Source organism: Stegodyphus dumicola, chromosome 7, assembly GCF_044657685.1.
Source record: "Stegodyphus dumicola isolate Sdum_Otavi_A_Nest chromosome 7, ASM4465768v1".
NCBI classification, from domain to species: domain Eukaryota; kingdom Metazoa; phylum Arthropoda; class Arachnida; order Araneae; family Eresidae; genus Stegodyphus; species Stegodyphus dumicola.
In genome coordinates this window covers 29,046,066-29,069,140 of record NC_140774.1, presented here as the reverse complement: position 1 = coordinate 29,069,140, position 23,075 = coordinate 29,046,066, and the positions used below count along the sequence as shown (strand labels likewise).

Sequence of the window (23,075 nt, the reverse complement as noted above, 5' to 3'; positions counted from 1 at the left end):
CGCCTTAAGGAGATAACCCTTGCATGCTTCAGCATATTTGAATACCCTAACCATACACATTTCAATAAATGCCGTTGATCGCCTTCCCATTCCTCTGCCTAGGCGTAGCAGGTAGTAGATGGTTTTACCAATTGTGCACATCAGCCGATAGTCTTAAAAGAGGAACAACTACTCATCTGGTGGGTTCCTGTCTCCTGTAATTTGCAGGTGATGATGCTTGTGCGTGTTACAAACGCAGAAGTATGTGTTTTCAAACTTTTTTTTCTTTTAGCCAACAAAGGGGCGTTAGCCTATTAGCAGAACTGTTATAATTATCTGTAACATAATGCCTGAAATGCACGTGCTTATAATCTTTGCCGAACACATATATACTGCAATTGTCAAAGGTAGAGTAAGCTACAATAAAATTGCGACAAATTTCTAAAAATTAATGTTTTAAATGGTGAATAAGCAAATGCAATAGAAATAAGTTAAGAAATGCAAGAAAGAATAAATGAAATAAATAAAAGATAAGAAATAACAATAAAAACTAAATAAGTTACATAGACTAAATGAGTGTGTAATACAGCAATGCATTTACATAAAAATATGGCAGCGAAGTTGTATTATTGTTAATAAATAAAAAAATGCAATTAAAAAAAACAGAACTGAGTGAATATGGCATTGCAGTTGATTACATAATAACTGCGAAAGAATATTACATAATAAACACAGCACAAGCACTGTGAAGGCATTATATTTGCAAGGATATAAACGGATGAATTAGAGAGGGATCTTAATGAAATATAATGAACGCAATAAAGGAGTAAAATTAGAATTATGTAAGTAACTCAAGTTTCAGACTCATAACTCAGTTTCACAACAGGGAAAGAAACGCAAAAATAATAAAACGAAATCGTAGTGATAAAAATTGTAGAGGTGATGCTCAATGAATGACGTAACATAAAACAGAGCAGAGATTTTCAAAATAAATGTAGCATTAAAAAATTGACAGAGAGAATATAATGTCATATTAAACAATACAAAACGCAATCAAAGTAGTATAACCTAAGGGATATCACACACAAAATGATTAAATACTAATAAAATGGGTAGACCTACAAAGAAATAAAAGTTCAAGCGAGTGGAAAAGAACCAAAGAGTGGCATTTCCAGTAATAGTTTGCAGGAAGTAATTTAATCCATGATGTTGAAAATAGCTTGTGATTGTTCGTAGAGAGTAATGTAATCCAGAATGCTGGAATTAAAACTGGCTATTACCAACATTCTGAATCAAATTACTTCCTGTAAACAATCACTGGCAATGCCACCATTTAGTTCTTTCCCACTGTGCTTCAAACTGTGAAAGCTTCATAGTTAGTTATTGTTTTAAAATTTTGCTGAGCTAAACAAAATAATGAATATGTTTATGATTCTTCCTTTATGCGCAAAATACAATCTGTAACCTAGAATTGAAGAAAAACTCATAAAAGGAAAACCAGATACGATCCTGATTTCTTTAGAAAATTATTCCATTCTTTAATGATAGGCAATAAATTAGTATATGTCATAAACCAACGGAACAGGACTTTTATAAAATGACTAATGTATTTAGAAACAGATGCCTCAAATAAATACATTTCCTATCTAGAAAATTACTTTTCAGAAGATATTTTCTGTAAATCTATGGGATAAGTTAATATTAAAATCAATTCTTTAACAAAACATTAAAAATATTAATCAGAATGCAACTCTTTTAAGGAAGAATATCTTATTAAAAAAACTTCGTAATGTATAATATTATGAATTGTAAAATAACGAGAAAATGTTTTGAATATTTGATACTAAATTTTCTGAATGTGCGGCAATAATGGTTCAGGTATGGTGCCACGAGAATTATCGAAATATTATTTTATGTAGTTATGGATTATTATGTAGTTATGGATAGATGTCCATTGGGAATGAATAGAGGAAATATATGTCATTAAGAAATTAGCTCTAGCAATGACATAGTTATCTGACGAAGATTAAAAAACATCTATGAAAATAAGAAAAATTTAAAGTTTGTTTAATAAGACTTGAACAGTCTGTTACGTTTCACATAACTTTGGCGATCGTAACTCTTGCCGTCATTAACACGCATAATTTATTTTTTCTACGTCATTACGGACCGTGGTTCAAGCCAGCCTTCATTCGCGTGCTTTTAACAAAGCAAAACACGCTAAACTAAAATGAAGTAAGGGGAAACAATTAAATAATTCCATTTTTTTCCACAGCAGCTGTTCCCATGTTACAAGTCAAGGAAAATCATCTTGAAGTTTCTGTTTTAAAACTAACAGACTATAGTTGAGATTTCTATTTTCGGCCATGAATTTCTTCATTTGAGATAGTATTTCATTTTTCATCAGTATATCAGACATTTAAAATAAACTGTTGTCATTTTTTGCATTCATTTTTTTAAATGACATTTGTGTGATAAGTATCATTTTCGCCCTAAAAATATAAATAAATAGCCACTAAAAAAACTTTTTTTTTTCTTACGGATGCATAAATGGCCCTTCTAATTTTGTCTTTGATCGAATATGTGCAAATCAATGTGTAAGATTTTATTTATTTAACTCAGTTTTCTTATTGATTTGAATTTTCAATCTTTCTATACCTTTCGTCAACTTCCACCAAAACGCAAATTAGTCAAGTTTTGAAACGAGTTGTTCAGAAAGGCTTGGCAGCAAAGGCTGGCTATAGTCAGCCTGCTTCAAATTTTCTGTTGCAATTTAGTTTACGGGCCTAAGCTTTAGGAAGCCGCAATTGTTCCGCGAGCGCTTAGTGAGAGTAAGCTACTGTTTAGTTTAAGCTTGTCAATATTGGGTTCTGCATTTTATTTAATTTAACCGTGTTATTTAACTCTCAAGTCAACGGTACATTTTTCTGTCAAACTTCCAGTTTGCGTTAGGTCAATGAGTTAATGAATAGTTTAAGCTTGTTCTTTAGTTGTGATACTTATAGTTAGCAGACTTCCAGTCTATTACAGTTATTTTAAGTGGTTTGGTAGTTTAAAGTCAGTATCATAACCGTATACATATTTCAAAGGCTATGTGTAAAAATCATTTTTAACATTTAATTATCTTTAGATGAATTTTACCCATTATCATAAGCTACTTGCTTTTTGCCCATGAATTAATTCTAATGAATGTAAATTTTATGTTTTTGTTTTGCATAAAAGAGATTGTTAAGTACGTAACTGTCCAAATTTGTCTTTTTTCTTGAAGGTATACTGCGATGTGGAACCGAAACGTCGAGCATTATCTCAAGCCAATGCCGAATACAATGTAGCGAAAGAAAAACTAGCAAGAATACAGGAAAAAGTGACGGTAAGTCTCTTAACGTTAGAAAATATTCATTATCAGTTTTAATTTCTTCTTATATTATTTGATAAAAATGCTGTTAATATGAAAAATTTATATTAAAAAAGAAATATTACAAGAAAAGAGTATGTTTTGTAATGTACTACATATCTAATGTAGAATTGGATGCCCCTTCGATTCGAACAAATTTTGTTCAATTTTGGTGATGAAACCACATTTCTCGTTACCATGATAGTTTTAACTTTGTTTAGCTTCCTGATTTTTTAAAGTGAAAATAGATCGATGTGTACATGAACAAAGTTAAGGTAGTGCGCAATGCATTGTTTGTGCAATTCTCTGATGTTTTTCAAGTGAAAATAGATCGATGAATACATGAACACAGAGTTTATGCAATTTTTTTATTTCTTATTTTCGTTTTATGTAGCGGCCATCTTGAAATTGTGCCTTCCTGGCGCCGATCTTAGCGTCAAAAAAAGAATCGCCAAAACATCGCTTCCATAATGAAATGGCCACCGTTCCGGTCCTTGTAGTGGCGCAAGGCTAATGGCTATTAAATAAAGCGATCGACCATTAAAAACAAAACGTCTTTAACTGCGGCACATCCCGTGATAATGGCGGCCTCTATTACGTCCAGCAATAGATTCTTCGCGGTGAGCCTTGTTGCGTTGCACAGTTTTGGTGGAATGATGTTAAGTAATAATATGATAAGGGTTCCTTTATAAAAAAAATGTAGGACTTAAACAGCATGATACAAAATTCTGTTGGGCATGCACAGCTTTCTATGTATCCCTTCCTGATTCAACGGATAAAAAAGGATACAAAGTTGCCAGGAAGCCTTTTCTGGATAAGCTTTTTATATAACTATGAATTACTAGTTACGAATCGATCGATTATTTGAATCGTCGAGTTTTGCTGGTTATATTTTATAACTTTTTCAGAAATCAGCTTTCGAAAAATAGCTATTCTCTTTAGACTATTTCTCCACGGTTTTCTAAGCATTAGCGAAAAACTGAGATGAAGGGCAATTAAATTCTCCTTTAAACGTTCTACACTCTTCTAAAGAGTAAATCAAAACGGCGCCCTCTAACGATTTTAGTAAAAACTGATAGCGGTAATGCAACAAAGGCGACGTTAATATTAGATGGGTCATTTCAAAATTCAAACTGTGTAGAAATATGGCATTTATTTTTTGTAGAAAAGCAATTGCGAATTCCTCTCATAGAATGTATGACTTTCCACGAAGAGCGACAAAACAAGAACGATGGACTTAAGCTCGGTGGTATGTATGAAAGATGGGTGTCGTAAGCCTAACATTCTCCTATAAACGCCCTGAATGAGGGCCTCCTGAAGTGTTTTTTTTTTTTTTCCAGATCTTATGTAGAGGATGTCCTTCCTCTTGTTTTGAAGATCAAGCTTGAAAACTGCATTCAGATCGGAATAGAACTGTAGATTTATATGAATTACACATAAACAACTAAACAAACTATATATATATTCGATTTGAATGAATGCAGCTTGCATATTTCACAGGTAACAATTATTAGTAACTGAAATGTAGCTGCATTTATTGTTTTTAATCGCTTGGTTTATTAATTACCGTATTTACGCGAATCTAATGCGCATCGTTTTTGGCCAAATGTAGTACTCAAAATTGGGGTGCGCATTAGATTCGAGTGCAAAGTTCGCCGATGACGTCAACCGAATTTAAATCGTAACAATGGATTACTGTATTTCTCGACTACATTTACCGTTACATTTATCGTTGACACATTATTGCATACTGCAGAGTACGTAGTCACGAAATGGAGGGCAAGCAGAGAAGAATGTCATATGACGCTACTTTCAAACGTAAAGTAATTCTTTATCCTGAAAGAAATGGCAATAGAAAGGCTGGGAGAGAGTTCAACGTAGCTGAGAGCAATGTTTGCTTGTGGCGGCAACAGAAATTGGCACTGTTTGGAACTAAAACTAATAGAAAGAAATTCACTGGCCCTCGCAAAGGAAGACACCCTAAAATTGAAGAAAAAGTTTTGGAATTTGTACGTGAAAGGAGGAAGAATGGACAACCTGTGACTAGCGACACTATAAGAAATAAAGCAAAAGAGGAGGCTGAAGTTCTTGAAATACCGAAACGAGAGTTTAAAGCTAGCCGTCGATGGGTGGATCGGTTTATGAAGCGGATGGGCTTATTTGTAAGACGCCGTACAACAATATGCCAAAAGCTTCCTGAAGATTTTGAGGGAAAACTACTAACATTTTAGTAGTATGTCATCACACTTCGGAAGGAAAAGAATTTTTCAATGGGGCAAATTGGCAACGCTGACGAGACGCCAATTTGGTTTGATATGCCTCGTAACTACACCATTACGGAGAAGGGGACTAAAAAAGTTATCATCAAAATAGTGAATAAAGACGTTTACTATTAATCACTGATTGTAGAAACTGTTAGCTAGATAGAAATGTTACCATTTATTTCATGTTCATACTTTACGATATGTACCGTATATACGGTAGTGGTAATTAACAATGATTGTTTCACATAACAATAGCCCACTAATAGGTTAATTCTATGTTCTGTTACTTTATGTATAAATCCATTGTTGTATAAAATATGGTATCTAAATTTAAATAAAATTATCATACCATTGATTGATAGTTTATATACAAATCCATTGTTGTATAAAATAAGATTCAATAAATTCCTCATACCATTGATGAGCATTACATTCGCCGACAAACAATTTTTTTATTATTTAAAGTTTTAAAATGGGGATGCGCATTAGATTCGATGGTGCATTAGATTCGCATAAATACAGTAATTGCGGAATAAATTTGATAGGAATACTAAATACGTAACACTTTCCTGAATGATAAAACACAGACGCGTAGAAGATAAAAAAATTAATTGCTTAACGACAACGCATTCTCGTAGAACAACGGAGAGTACATTAAGTCAGGTACATTACTAATTGCACTTCTCATGTTAACAAGTCTGTTGCAAGAAAATATCTTTAAAAGAGCCAAGGACATGTCGGATAGTTTCCTAGGTCTCCAGCTTTAACTCCAAGTGATAGTTTTCTTGACGGCTCATTTTAGAAATGATGTCTACTATATCAAAATGGCCCGTTAAGCTTTCAGTATCTAAAACCTCGCATACCATATGTTGCGACTAGAATTATCCGGAAGATACGTCAAATAACATAGAATGTTTTCTGAAACTGTCTGGACTCAAGGACATCTAAGCCAAAATTTAAAGCAATCGTTTTTAGCGATATTGTGATGTATACCTTCTAATAAATATTTTTCCGATATACAGTTTCGAGTTTATTAAACTCCTACTATTAACTCACACTTTCCCTATATCTTGCTCAAATTTTAAATCGTTAAAAAATACTTTTTATTCATTAAGTTCAAATACAATTTTTAAACTTGTAGTGGATGACACTTGATGTTAATACAATTTTTTCACATATTCAATTCCTTCTCATTTATCCTTGTTTATCGGAACTAAAGGTATGCTGTTTTTAAGTTGTTTTTAAGACTTACAAATAATGACAGTTTATTAGGAATTCTGTAAAAATTAATTTTATAACAACTTATAAATAATAGTGCACGACTGTGATAAATGGGATTGTAATGTTTAACAAAAATAAGTGGCAACAGTAAGACAGAGTCCTAAAGATTTTTAAAGTGTAGGGAATAAAAAAATTGTAGTTTTATAGAGTTGGATGAAGCGGCTGTAATATCCCATTATGTAGCGAAAATTCTCCCCATATTTCTATGTTAACGGGATAATAATATACGTTTAAAATATAACCCTTTAAAATGGGTTCCTTGCAAAATGAAAACTCTTCGCAGTAGGTCAAGCATATGTCTCCTTGAGAGAGCCTTGTGAAACCATTAGATGGTATATTGATTGAAGAACTGGACTGCTCGAAACTCACTGGAAAGATTCTTTGCAATAATGAAGCATTACAAGCGATGAATAAAATGAAAAATTATAAACCACCATCAGCTTCATAAATTTTAAAAACGAAAAAATGTTAATAAAAAGTTGTAAGGATTTATATTTAATTTAATTAATAATTTAAATTTTAGTTCAGACTTTCCTATAAGCCTTCATCCCCCTAATTGTCGGTGCCAGAATGATTAAATTTGGTAGCGCGCGTGGAAGAATGCAAATTGTGCTTTGAGGAGAAAAGTTTAAATACCGAGGTTTTGAAGGCAAGTTAGAGAGTTAGGCTCTAGCTGCCGTCTCTGGCGTAGGTACGTTTTGCTGATTGCTGGTTCAAGTGGCTTAATTGCATTTATCTGCTGCCACTAGTTTTAGAAGGGGGTTGAAGTTCGGGATCTCGCTGAGCCCTGTAAGTTAGTTTAGCACTTGTTAAACATTTCAAACATTTCAACTTTTGATTTTCAATTATCTGCTTTTCAGTTACCGCCCAAGTGGAAGCGAAGTTTGTTAGCGTCGAGTTGACGCAGTGTAAATTTTAAAGAGTTGATAAAGGGTTTGAACCCTTTTTCTGTGTAGTTTCCTGCTACTAATGTATCCAGATAGAAGTTAACCCACCTTGACACTACAAAGTAACTAAACTAAAATTTTTCTTTGTTGCCCTAAGTAGGAATTGACTTTAAAACATTTTTTTAATATTATTTGTTTTTTCTAGATACTACTTATATACCTAGATGCAAGTAGATAGAGAAGAACCTGGACTAGTTTCCTAACTTAAAATTTATGTTATAAGATAGCGGGCTTATTAATAATCGAACGAATGACATGATAGCAAAAGACTTGCTCTGCCCCAAGTTTCTAAAAAAATGAATGTATTACTGAATGGTTCCTAATGAATTACGTAAATTATCTTTCTATTTCATTGTTACTCTAGGTAGTTATCAAACAAATGGTCTTGAGGAGGCAAACAGTATTAATTTGTTGTTATTACAACACTACTGATCTTAAACTGAAATAATATGATTTTGGCCAATAGTTACTCAGAAATTTTCGTGATGAAGTAGCATTCTTTGAAAATCAATGTATGGTTTCTATTTTTATAATGGCCAGTTTTAAAAACGAAATCTTTATTACAGGAGGTAGAATCCAGACTCAGCGAGCTGAAAGCACGCTGTGATGAAGCAACCGAAGCCAAAGCTCGTTGTGAATCCGAAGCTCAGAAGACGGCATTTAGTATACATCTAGCAAACCGATTGCTTGGTGGCCTAGAATCCGAACGCCAGCGTTGGTCCCAACTGGCAACTAATTTCAAAGGCTTGGAAGGCACTTTGCCGGGAGATGTACTCATGGCTTCCGCTTTCGTGGCCTATCTTGGGCCTTTCACGAGGCCGTACAGATTGCAGCTTCTTTATGAATTCTGGAAACCTTTTCTGGAGAACGAAGTAAGTTTTCCTTTTATAATTGTTTTTTTCCTATTTATGGCAAAACTAATAAAATTAATTCTCCAGATTCTTGCAAACGAGCGAGCTATTTTTCAAATTATCATATGGATAATGTTTTGGTTACTCTAATATATTATAATAACTTATTTTTTTTTATTTCTTTTTTCCTTTGGGTGGTTATCTATAGGATATCAAACAGGAAAAAGGATAATTCCCAATGTTGTGGAATGTTAATACCACTTAAGCTTCTAATAACACTACGTTTGTATTATCGTTACTTAATTATACATTATTAGATGATATCTCGAAATATATTATTAAGGAGAAAATTTCAAATTCCCTAATGGAGAAGTTTCTTTAAATCGCCGATGTTCTTTAAAGCAGTGGACATGTTAAGATTTGTTATACAGAACTATCGAAAGCTGTTCATCTAAAAAATGAAAAAAAGTCAAAATATGTTATATAGTCTTATAAATTAATGTGATTCATGCTCAAAGAAATATCGAGATCACGTAATAATATCACCGTATGTGTGAAATTATGTAAAATAAGTTTTTGAGAATTCGAAAACAGAATAGTGGAGTCCCCGTTTTGAATTACTACTTCAGTGATAATTTTTGAAGAGGGAAAAATAGATTGGTCCAATATAGATAGGTCCAATATAACAACATTTTATTTTTTGATCAGCAGATTTATCATAAGTGGATTACTTCTTGTGGAACATTTGCAGAACTATATTTATGCAAGTAATACAAGTTCTCTTGAAAATAAACTTATAGTGGATAGTATAACAGAATGTCTATGTTGAAATGCGGGAAGGCTATATAAATAATGTTGCTTTAGAAACATCTTTTTTATCTATACTAATGATGCAATTGTTAATAATATCAAAAACAGCATAAAAACGCTGTACTGTCTACAAGTTGCTTAAGCAATAGGTTTCACTTGATAAATATACTTTTTTTAATTTATTTTTGAGCCTAACACTAAGCAATAATAAAACTATGTTTGAATAAGAGGGAGAAAGATTTACAATCACATCAAGTGCCATAAGCGTACCCATTCTCTTGGAAAAATATGTTTGTAAATTTTACAATGTTTATTAATATGTGTCTCAGTATTTGCTAATGTTATTGTTAATTTTGGCCAAGACACATATTTGGGAATCTAGTGGTTTAATTTGAAGACCATTTTAGATTCTACGTTTCTTCACGAGGTGATAATTGTATTGTTAATTCACTAATCTGATAATGTGTCACAATAAATAAGCATTTCTTTATTATATATGATACCTGTCTCACTGAGCTGGACGAGTTAACGAGAAAACAGCTGGTTTGATGCTACAGAAATATTATCTGCCGAAACTTTCTATATTTTTCTCACTCTTAAGTGTATTCTGGCTTTATATAGCCGGAATGGAAATATATATAGCATATTCCGGCTTTATATAACTTTATTGCGATTACCAGTAACGTTATGCACTAAACAAAACGTTTTAACATCCCGCTGAAACACCCTGTAGTTATTAGCCTACAATTATTAAACAGTGTCTGCTTAAATGACAAAATATGAAATGCTAAGTTGCTTTTGAAAACATGACAACATCGTTGACACATATTACTGTTGTGATTCTTAGTATAATTGCAAAGTTACGCAAATTATCCAATATTTATGAATATTCTGAAAAATGTCGATCCTAAGCATCTATCCTTTGGGAGCCAGTTTTCATGAATTCGAAAATGGAGAAATTATTTCCATTTCTAACTTAAGAAGAAGCTACTAACAAGTATGACATTATTTTAGTTTTCTGTAAGCAAAATATTGTTATTATTTGAGAGATTAATTGAAAGTCTATTATTAAACATAAAAACAGGTTCATAATTTATATAAATTATGAATAATATTATTTTCTGAAATTTTACTTTACACAATATATTTTATAAAGCTGTTTTTGATTGTCAAACTCTGCACATATACTCATATCATTTTCTCCAAAATATCGGAATCTTTGAAATGGCAAATTTCTTAAGTGGTTTATATACGAGCATCAGATAACTGGATTAGTTGAAAATTTAGCTGGGATATATGAAAAATGCGAATAATTAAGCTGTCTGTTTTTTTCTGCCGGCTGAATATGTACTTAACGAAAGGAATGTATGAGATGTTTCAGTTCATTTTAGTTTATCTCACCAAATATACCTTTTTTGTAATTTCCAGTGGCGAGCACTATCCATTAGAGGCGTTGGACTCTACTACGGCTGTAAATGGTGGTCATTTTATTATGGAGGCACCTAATAGGTGGGCCACTGTTGCCTCCTATTAGAGGAAAGACAATTTACATCCAAGCCTTCTCCAGGATTCAAACCCAGGACCTTCGGTACGGCAGTCAGAGTCACTAGCCACTTTTCCGTCTGGGCCGCGTTTCACCAAATATTATAATACAGTTAAGAATCATTTAAGTTATTCACCAAATATTATACAGTTAAAAAATAGGTACTCCCATTTCCATTAAACAAAATGAAAACTGTCTTTAATGTTAATTAGTTATCTAAAAAAGACAGTTTTGCATTAATTTTTATTTGTCTAAAGATGCGCCCCATTTTTCTTCTAATATCGATAAAAGAATTTATGTAGAAGTCATTTATGTAGATATAAGACCAAACATAAAATCTTTGCTTTTATTTTAAATGTAATAACTTAAACAAAGAAATTATCTTTTAATTGCGAGGGGCAAGATTAATAACCTAATAACTGCAATTAAATTAAGACACTCTCTTTCACTCTTCTGGCTTTAAAATAACAACATTAATAATGTAATAATATATATTACTAACATTTACAGTTGCTACCAAATTTATGATTTCAATTACAAACATCCAGATGATCGTTTCTGATTATTCAAATTGCCAAAAACTTCAATCTTTTAAATAAATTAACAAATGTTATTTTATTAAGCTTAGAGCGAAAAATAACAGATCCAGATAATAAAAGTTTTGGATATCATTAATCCACATAACTGAATAGCTGTAAAGTTAATCAAATTTCTTTCCTAGAGTAATTTACCCGTAGCAGTGGATGCTGCAGAAACTGCACAGATAGACCCAGTCATATCATTGCTCTTGGAAGATGAAACGGTCATCGGACAGTGGCGTAACGTTGGATTGCCCGGCGACACGGCTTCGGTGGGTAATGCAACTATATTCACTACATGTTTCTTTCTGTGGCGCTGGCCTCTAGTAATAGATCCCCAAATACAAGCAATACCTTGGATCAGAGCTACTTACGAAAATAAACTGCTAATCGTCCGAACAGACCAAAAAGGGTAAGAATCTTAGAAATTCCTTTATATCAAGTAACAGAATATTACTAATTCAGATAGGGGTTTAATTTTCCTGATTGATATGATACATGGTGAAATTAAAATATATCGGGAAACAATAATGATAGCATCATCCGACTTAGTTTTTCTGAAATAGACATTCATCAAGATTTATCATTAGTAGGTGGCAAATCGCATTTTTACTACAGCGCTTCACGTTTGTTGACAAATGGAACTCAGAATGTTGCAATGTTTTTTGGATAATCAATTTTCCTAAAAATGAATCGTAAAGGAAGCTTCTAATAAATGGTATCCAAGATCATATGATTTTATGAGTTTAGATATATTATATGGAAATACACCAAGACCCTTCTGAAAGACATTTTTTACTTTTACACTGCTAAGGAGGACTACTGACCGGGAACAAGCCCTTGCAGTATGATGTCCGCCCTGCAGACATTTATTAAGTCTAAATTAAAAAAAAAAAAAAAAAAAAAAAGATTACAGAGTCACATCTAGATAGGGAATACAAAGGACTACCTTGAATACATATGACATTCCTGATAGCATAGATTAAAAAAAAATACATAGAAGTACAAAGCTGCATTGATACAAAACTGGTAAAGGTAAAACAAAAACAGTAAAATTTAAGACTACTTAAAAAAATATTATGCAATATATTACTATAATACTGAACAACACACTAAAATAGTAAAACTGATACTACAAATAAAACACACCATATACACTGCTCGTATCAGAAAAGTACACACTGACATAGTAAAGCTGATACTACAAATAAAACACAACATATACACTGCTCGTATCGAAAAGTAGACAATTTTGTACATGATGCTGTACTGTAACGCTAAAACTAATCAAAAGAACACTAGACAATAACCTTTGAAAACAGTCACAGTGAAATTACGAATATAATATATTGTAGCAGAGTTAGAATACGAGTCATTTCAAAACATTAAATCCAGCAAAATATTTCAATACATATTTACAAAGTTCTACAACCAAAAAAGTCTGGTTCAATACTACTATTATACATCACACTTACTTATCATTATACGACCCTAAACTATTATACTCTACATCAATAGAAAAAAAAATATACAAGATACTTAATGGAATACTGTACATACACTGAAATAAAATGGCTAATACTACAAAATAACAATCAATATACAATGTGCTCATCAGAAAGTTGGTTCTGCGGCCACGAATATTTGTTAGAAACTGTTGCATTTTTCACAATACTAGAAACTGTTACAAAACATTTGCACACAATATTTCATGGTACTAGCCGAGAGCTCTATATATGTATTTACTATTATACCGCAAACTTAATTTGAAAACATAACACAACACACTTACTACTTAACAGTTCAATACACTAAGACAATATGTAAATTGAAATACACAGAATACAATACAAAAATTAAGTAAAAACAATAAAATGTAAAGATTAATAATGGACAGAAGCGACACTGAAGTACAAATAGACAGACATTGATTGTGGTAATCTGCATCTAGGAGGAAACATGTTCCAGCAAAGTTATTAATGTACTGCACTAAACATGGCTGTCATGCATATACGTAACATAGGTACAATGGCATGCCATTAGTCTCTGAAATTGTCCTCATTTAAGTAGTTGAATATTATCGTATATAGTAAGATACCAGATTTGTAAGGTAAGAATTATGAAAGTTGTTGGTATAGAATTGCCTGCTGTAACTGCTGTTGACACCGCTTCTGTTCAACAGAATTCACGAGCATAAATGTCCATTACTCGATGAATCTGATTAAATGCGAGCTTACTTCTCTTGAGGGTGTCTGACCACCCGGACCACTGTGCTTCAGAGGGTTTTTTTAAATGAAATGGTATCGTGAGAGAGCATTCGAAAGCAAAGTGATCCGGATCACCTAGTGTTCCACATCTACAACTGTCTGAAGTAGCTAATCTGAAGCGCCGTAAATAGCTTGGAAATGGTCCGTGTCCAGTAAAGAAATGTGTAAGATGAGCACTACTAGTGACCAGATTCAAACCAACTTTGGGGAAGAAACGAAAGGTTCTGCGGCCTGTGGTGGAGTTGGCCTGTGGTGGAGTGGTGGATCTCTGTTGCCAAATTTCTAACATTTTGAGTTCCGTAATCTTTTTTAAATAGGAAACTGGTGCTTTTAGGGGTGTTACAGGCATATTCAAGTCGTTAGCTGCTAGCTTAGCAAGCCTATCGGCCTCTTCCTTTCCAGCAATGCCTACATGCGCTGGAACCCAGCTCAAGTACGGTCGTTGGGACTCGGGAATCTGAAGTAGAGCATCCCTAATAATGTGGACAGAATCCGCTTTGCTGTTGAGTTCTTTAATGAGCAGTAGGCTCGATGCTGAATCACTCAGTATTCTGACTGGTCCTGTTAGATTTTGCTTAATATAATCTAATGCTGCCTTAATTGCTACAAGTTCCGCCTGAAATACACTATTGTAATCTGACAGCCTCTGTGACCAAGTGTAGCAGATAGTATTGCCTCGCATGACGCAGAAGCCGCTACCTGTGCCAAGCTCCGTTTTGGAACCATCCGTATAAAGACAAATTTCGTGCCTAGCCGGAATTAAGGGCTCTATGGTGACTTTGTCATCATAATTTATGTCCGCCGGATGTCCCAGAGAACGAGGGGAATGATCCTCGTAATCACGAGCGCGGTAATGGGTACCCCACAAGATAAAATCTTCCTTTATGCGTAGGATCCGTGCTTGTCCAGCCTCCCTCTCCACGACAAGATCCAATGGTGGTAACCCAGCGAGCACCTGCAATGAATCTGTCGAAGTGGCCCTATAAGCTTTAGTAATCATGAGGAGTTGGAGACGCTGAATAGAATTGAGTTTCCTCCTCAGGTTTCCATTGAGATGAATACCCCATGCTGAAGACCTGTACAAAATCACCCCTTGTGAAAGAATCAAAGATCATGGAAAATGAATTATTATTACATATGAATCTGTAACATCTGAAGTCTAACAAACACCTGGAGAGAGACTGAATATTGCCTTAACGTTTTTCAGGCAGTTTTAAAAGGCGCATATAAAAATTTGTTGATTCGTCAGCAAAATTAATTTTATTTTAATTTTGCTGTCTTTTTTGTTTATTTTTTGTGAATGTGTATGATAAATGGGATGAATATCTCTTTCGGGTGATATTATCATTGTTGGTTCCTGCGATATTTCAATCTCTTATTGACACATCTTTTTCAGATCATCTTGTATTCCCGGTTTAAAAAAAGGATAAACTGTGCAAATCTCTTAATCTTTCAAATCATTCATCCTATTTGAAAGCTATTATAAAGCAGGTACTCTCATTGTATATGAGTATGAATGAAGATAGTTACTTTTATCCGAAAAAAAAAACACAGCTTACCAGTTATTGGAACTTATAATGGATTTTTCCAAATATAGGAGGTATCCATGAATCCTATGAGGCAGCCGATGGACTGGCTGCATTATCACTCTGCAAAGATTTTAAAGAAAGATTTATAGAGCAAAGATTTATAGAGCTTTTTACAGCTGCTCGGTATTGAACAGATTTCGAACTTAGGTGCACCATAGTATATGCAATCCCTGTCATTGTGCAAATGGATCGAACTTATGTAATAACATTGTTTACAAGACATGCGCACATATAATAACACAAAATCATACCAATAATCTATGAAAATAATTGCTGTAATAATTTTAATAATATTTTGAATTAGTAGTTCATTGAATTTTTATTCATCGGATGTTTTGGGGGGGAAGGAAAGCACGTATGCACTTACCTGTTTTTGTAACTTCAACACACTTATTTTCATTTCGAAGCTAGTTATGTGTTTAAACGTATGTGCATATTTCCTTCAATTTGATCTCTGTATGTCTTATAATGCACAAAAAATATATGCTATCTCCATTCATTCATACTTAACGCTTGTAGATTATTACATTAGAAGAGTATTTGATCGCTTTGCTTTAATACATACACGGCGCAACTTGAAATATTCTAATAACCAGTCACGTCATGAAATTTTTAATCTTATATATTGAATGTTAAAAATGCATACTCGGCTGCTTTTTGCTCATGGAAAATCCGGTAGATGATGATGTCAGAAGAAGTCAGTTGATTTGCTGCGAAACGGTAGTTTGCAATGTGGCGGCTGGTTGAGTGTTGAACAGAAGGTAAATGTTGTAATGTCTTTTTGAAAAACAAAAGAATTTGGTGATGTGACAAAGACATTTTTGTGCACATTTTAGTGCGAGATTAGTTCCTTGCAAATAGTTCATTCATAGACTGTGTGAGTAATTGGAAGACCCTGGTTCTGTGTGGATAAGAATTGCCCATCAATTGTACGCACATATATACATGGCGACAGATGTCTCTTTACATACTCAGCAGTTCATGCAACATAAAGCCCATCCACAGACTGCAAATGTGTTTTTGATCTCTTGTATGGGATTTTTACTGTTTTCCTAAACGTTAACAAAGGTAGGAGATAGTGGCCTCCGCATAGACCATACGTTTTCTTTTACAGGATGTTTTGAAAAATACTTATTCATGAGGAAACCTGCAAATGTAACGCAATTTAGGGCTCTTATCGTGCAGTAATGCCGTACAATTTCGGAGATGTTCCAGAAGGTTGTGACAAATGCAAAATTTCGCTTACAGAGGTTCAAAATGGTGAACACATTAAACACATTCTACAGTAAACTCACTTTCTATGCTCAGACAAACTATGTATTCATTCTGTAATATTTCTATGAGAAATAAATGTGTAACAAACAAAACAAAGGGTGTGACATTTCATGTCTCCAGTATATAAATATAGTCAGTTATTTTTGCGTAACTGTCTTTCCCTTACTTACTATAAAATGTTCCAAATGTAATATTTAGAGCTTAGAAAATCGATTTACTTTAAGTTTTCATTTTCATGTACACATGCATAAACAATTTTAGGTATTTGGACTGTATTGAAGAAGCTGTCATTGCGGGTCAGACAGTGCTGATAGAAAATTTGGATGAAAATATCGATCCTCTTCTCTACCCAATCATCTTCTGCAATTTCGTAAAAAAGGGCAAGTAAGTTCTTTCGCATTAATGAGTCTTTCGTGGTGATCGTATAAACAAATTACGTAGTTTTAGTGCGATTAATCTAGTTATTGAATTGTGGCAGGTTTGAAATTCAAGCTATTACGCTGTTGAATTCCAAACTTTTAGTTATTATTAATTGTTATTCAAATGGTGTTTTCAAGATATATACATTGTTTGTCAAGATATGACAAATTTTAAGTGAATAAAGTAGTTTTAAGTATAGACAACTTTTAATGGATAATAAATTTATAGGAAGCTCGTTTAGAAACCGTGTAAAGTATTTTCTCGCTCCTTACTGTGTGCGATGGTGTAATTGGAAATACGTCCATCAAGTAATAAGAAGGTCCAGAGTTCGAGATCCGGTCAGGACACTGCACACTTTTCATGTTTCCATCTCCGAAATAAAATGTCTGATAGACTCCACATCGAGTAGTACACAATTACTAACAAACGTTTTTGATAGCTTCAGTTGTAAGGATCTTAAGTTTTACTAACGTTTATTTTATTTTAAATCTTTACTATCACTTCTTATTTTCTACTTCCTGCCAGAATTAAAAGCTTTAACTTATTTATGCAAATTTGTCTGGCGAACGCCAAGTACTTAAGTTGTGGCTTTTTGCCAAGCAAGAGAGAGGAAGGAGTTAGTAGAAGCAGGCCGCTTGCCTTAGCAGTTTTTACTCGGTTGCTGATTGCCTTCCAGGCCAGAGGTTTAATCCTCTTGATAAATTTAAACGTATTGTAGTGTTAACAGTGATCTGTACTACATACGGCTTCCTGTTAATACATGGCCAATCTTCCACGTAGGCTCTTGTTTATTATTCCGAAGTTAAGTTAGAGTTTAGTTAATATTTTTTATATTCTTATGTTCAGACCACAAGTGGTTGGTCTCTGTATTCTGAAGTCTGGAAATTATTGTAAAGAGTGAAAAAATAAAGGGTTTCGTATACCCTTCCTGTGTATCTTGTCTACTTCCCACATTTATTGAACATAGCTTTAGTAAGCTCCCTGTTCTGAGTCAGGTTCTTGAATGTTCCCCAAGCAAGTAAGGAGAAACACTGAACCTGATACAGTGACCGAACTGCTCAAAGACAGAAGAACTCGTTCAAGCTACATAGGTTACAAAATTAGTCTAAAATATGCATGAAAATTTTTAATATTTCTCTAAGTGATTTTGTATGTATTAATTGTTAATGTTATACAAATTAGTATATGTATTTTCTTTGTATTTTTATGCATATTTTGTCTCATGTTCTGCTATACGGAATGTGCTAGATACTACGATTTTCTGAATGTAAATAATTTTATAAACTTTAGTGCCCTTCGAAGTTCTGATGTCATAATGCAGTATTTATAAAATTATCGCCAAATTACGTCAGCAATTTTATATACGATATTTATACAATTATCGCATATAAAATTGCTGACATTTTTATACTTACTCAAAACTCTGATAGCTGATCATTATCTTATTTTCGATTTGAGACTAGGAATCATTATTCATGAATTTACCCAGTTTTCAAAGCCTAATGCCTTGGTCATTCGTAGTTGAAGTTTTGATTTCTATTTTAGACGGTTTACTAAATATTCAGTATGCTTCGAATACATGATAATGGGAGAGCGAGCCTCACATTTTTTACTCATATCTTATATTCTGCTTCGTGTCAATGACGTTTGCTATAAATATCTTGTCTGGATGGCTTTAAGCTCTCTTCTGTACACCTCTTCTCTTATCGTGCGCAACGTTTTCAGATGCAGTTTTTCCTCTTTCGCACTTTTTCATAAAACAGTTTCATATCTATCTGCAGGGAATCCATCCTTTATAAAGCTGAAGTCTACTATCGGTAACATCACCATGAATTATAAACTTTCCATGAGTCTTCAAGAATAAAGCAAGCACGTTTTTGCGCCATTTTCATCTCTGTGTCGAGACATGAGGCAGGTTATTGACTTTCATTTGACTGTGCACAGCGATCCGGCAAATTAATATTTGGTCTTTTTTCATTCATATTAAATTCTAGTTGAAACTGTACGAGCCGAGTACCTGAAAAATAATTGCTTGAGAGGATGCATCCAGATAACCATTTGTTTCCTGTATTATGATTCAGATCGGGGAACGTGCAGGAGCACCTGAGCATCAGTTGTTAAATTAGTAAATAAAAATTGGTTTGCTAATGAACGCTGTTAGTTTCTTAGCACTACTCAATGAGGTACACAAATTCTCTCTCTTTATCATTTGGATTACTTCGGATGAAATTCAAGAAAAACTTTAATTACAGTGTACTCTCAGTTATTCTTGCGTAGAGGTGCTCAAGCTCTCATACAGATTTATGCGTGACGGAGTGTAAAACACAAACAACCCGAAGTCCAAGCATGTTCTAAAATTCTTTGAATTGCATCTTTAGGTTTATTTCAACGATTATTTCGTGAAATTCCTCCTGCATGTGCAGATTTATCTAATTGTGAAGAAGTCGACGAAATAACCCAAGTTGTGTACCAAAAAAATGGAAACGTCGATCAGGAAAACATCGAGAAATGGTCCGATGATTCTTTGAACGAGAAAAGGTTCGATTCGCCTGAGCTGGGCTTTCAATTGCTTGCGCAATGGAGATATGGCTTCAAATGTCAGAAAAAAAAACAGAAAAGGCAGAGAGTAATACTGAAAATACAAACGAATACGATACTTTAGTTTCGAGACAGCTATGATTTCTGTTGAAATTCTACTGGACTTCGTCAACTAAAGGGGATTCGAACAGAATGATAAATCAGCGCTTCAAAAAATATGCAGTTGAACTGGACAAGAATTTAAACTTTCTCGGAAACAAAGTAAAATTACTGACCTTTTATAAAGAAATAAACACATAAAGTTTATAGTTTGAATTATAAGAGTTTTTTAATTATCCATGACCTACTTCCCAACATTAGCCTGGATAGTAGAATGTACACTGTAGTTCTAATATTTGAAAATTGCCAGCACCCAGATGATTGTTTTTAACTACATTTGGAGCCATTATCATATTTTGTCACACATTTCGTAGAAGATGTACTGAAATACTTATAAGTGTTCGTTACTTTTTTATTTTAGTGTATGATTTGTCTTAACCATAATGTATAGTTACTGAAATTTATTACAAAATCAAATTTTTGAAGCTAAATTTGCCATTAATTCGAAAGATTGCTGATGTCATATGGACAGTATTTATAAAATTATCTTCAGATTGGTAACCTATTTAGAGATGTTCAAAATTCTGATCACTAGTCCTCAGAGTACTTTCGATTCGAAAGTTTGAGTCTATATCTATAGACTTACCTATAGTTTATCTATAGATCTATAGAGTCTATATCTATAGATTATCTATAGATTTAAGTTAAACTAAACCAGTAAAACTATCAACAAATTTTGGCTGAAGGAAACTGTTGTGGAGAACAGAGCAACATTTGCCTTTTGCAAGGGAACACGCCATGGACAACTTCCTGTATTTAATAACTGAACTATTATTATACCAATATATAAATTTGAAAGTGCTATCTCATTTATAATTTAACGTTATGTTATATAAATTTTCAATAATTTAAAATGACTTGAAAACTTAAAAATTCTTCGCTTTAGGAAAAATAACTTTTTATTAGTGAAGGAAAACAAATCTGAGAGAAACGTTTTAGTGAGTTAAAATGTACGTATTTTCCAAATCATATACATGTAGAATTTGACTTAATTCACAGCATGACAGCACGAAGTAATAGTTAAATGGTTTATTTAATAGAAAGAAATAAAAGTAAATAAAAGTAAATAAAGATGAAGTTAACGGTATGCAGGATTAACATAATGATATAAAGGCATAACATCGAAAGCACAATTAAAGTTCATAAACTCTTGAAGACGTGTGAGCCGTCTGCTCACGTCTGCCATCCACTCTCGACCAGGTCTCAGCGCTGTCTGGGATGATTCTTACTGCGCTGGGCTGTACTAATGACGTCATCTGGTATTCTAATTCGGCATTGGATGTTGATGACTCCCACAGCTTCGGCCAGCCTGAAGAGGCATCGTCCTCGATGTCTGTTGAATGGACATCACTATCATGTACCTGCAAAGAGAATAAAAAAAAAACAAAAAAAAAAAGAAAAAAGAGTATCAGGTCCTTAGGCTTTGAGCTGATACAAGCATTAAATCAATTTGACCATGGCTTCATATGGTCAGCCGCAGTAGATGTCAAATTTGGTCCTTCATGGCATCCTACTTTCTCGACTTCATATCTATCATTTAATCGAACAGCTATGATTTTATACGGTCCATGAAACTTAGGTCGTAGTTTCAAACCAGTCCCATATTGAGTTCTCTGAATGGCTACCAAGTCGCCAATCTTGTATAGTTTCGGTTTCTTACGTTTCTTGTTGAATTGTTTTCGATTCTCTTCTTGTATCTTCAAAATGTTGTTTTTCGCATCTTCTCTCATTTCATCACGTTCTTGCATCAATTGTTTTAGATATTCTTCATTCAATATCTCACTAATTCTCAAATCTTCTTTATTCTTCATTTTCGTGCCTATGAGAAGCTCAAACGGTGAATATTTTGTACTTCTCGTAGTTGTACTGTTGATTATTCTCTGAACATCTGAAACATATTTAAACCATTTCGTTGAATCTTCATGTGATAATTTTGACAAAACAGGAATCAAAATTCTATGAATTCGCTCAATTTGTCCGTTACCTCTTGGAATACCGGTAGTAATTTTGACATGTTCTATTCCTTCTTCAGTACAATAAGCTAAAAATTCTTTCGATGCAAAGGCACTACCTCGATCTGAAATGATTCTGGCTGGATTTCCAAATACAGTCTGTTGTTGCTTCAATTTTGAAATAACTTCTTGCGTAGTTGGTGATTTCACTGGATAGAACCAAGTAAATTTCGTAAAAGCGTCGACAACAGTTAGAATGTGTTGGTATCTCTTGTTCGTCGATGGAAGAGGTCCAATAAAGTCGATATGATACGTACTCAAAGGAACGTTTTCTTTTGGTACAGGATGAAGAAATCCTTCTGCTTTTCCTTGCTTCTTGTTGTACAGTATACATTCTATACAGTTAGCAATTACTTTTTCAACTTTGCATTTCAGTCTGGGAATATAGAATTCTTGCTCTACAGCATTCACAGTTTTATCTACAGCAAAGTGACCTTTTTTATGTACCTTCTGTATGATTTCATTCTGTAAGGATTCTGGCACTACTAGAAGATCTTTACCATTTTCAAATTTGTACAAAATATCATTTCTCACGAAGAATCCATTTTCTTCTCCCTTCTCAACTAAATTCTTGATTAACTTCACATGTTCATCTTCATTCTGTTGTTGTACTAACCGAATCTTCTCAGTTACATCGGATGTGTATGATGTTAAAATTAAAGCATTTCTACTTAAAGCATCAGCATGTTTCATTTGGCTTCCTGAACGATGTACAATTTCGTAATCGAATTCTTCAATAAACATTGCCCATCTTGCAATTTTAGGAGTTAAATCTTTCTTATCTAAAGTTTTCTGAAAAGCACTACAATCAGTTACAATTTTGAATTTAGTCCCTAACAAATAGTTTCGAAATTTCTTCAGAGCTTCTATTACTGCAAGAGCTTCTAATTCGTAACTACAGAGTTTCTCTTGCTGCGGTGAAGTCTTCTTACTCATATACTGGATTGGGTGATAATTACCATCATCAGACAATTGGAGTAATACCGCACCAAAGCCTTGACTACTAGCATCAGTATGAAGTTCTAATGGATATCCTTGCCTAAATATGTGTAGAACAGGTGCCTGAGAGAGAATTTCTTTTAATCTGCAAAAAGCTTCCTGTTGTTCGGAATCGAACTTAAAACCAATACCTTTTCCAAGTAAGTCACTAAGAGGTTTAGCTATTTTA

The 23,075-nt window shown here is 33.5% G+C and overlaps 1 protein-coding gene across 1 annotated transcript in view; it reads left to right on the top strand.

Moving 5' to 3' along the window:
- Positions 1-23,075, top strand: part of Dhc93AB (Dynein heavy chain at 93AB) — a 202,564-nt gene that overhangs the window by 143,026 nt on the left and 36,463 nt on the right. The window contains 4 exon segments of the mRNA XM_085821370.1: positions 3,248-3,349; positions 8,432-8,737; positions 11,791-12,059; positions 17,040-17,162. Of these exon segments, the coding sequence (XP_085677496.1) occupies positions 3,248-3,349; positions 8,432-8,737; positions 11,791-12,059; positions 17,040-17,162 (800 nt within the window).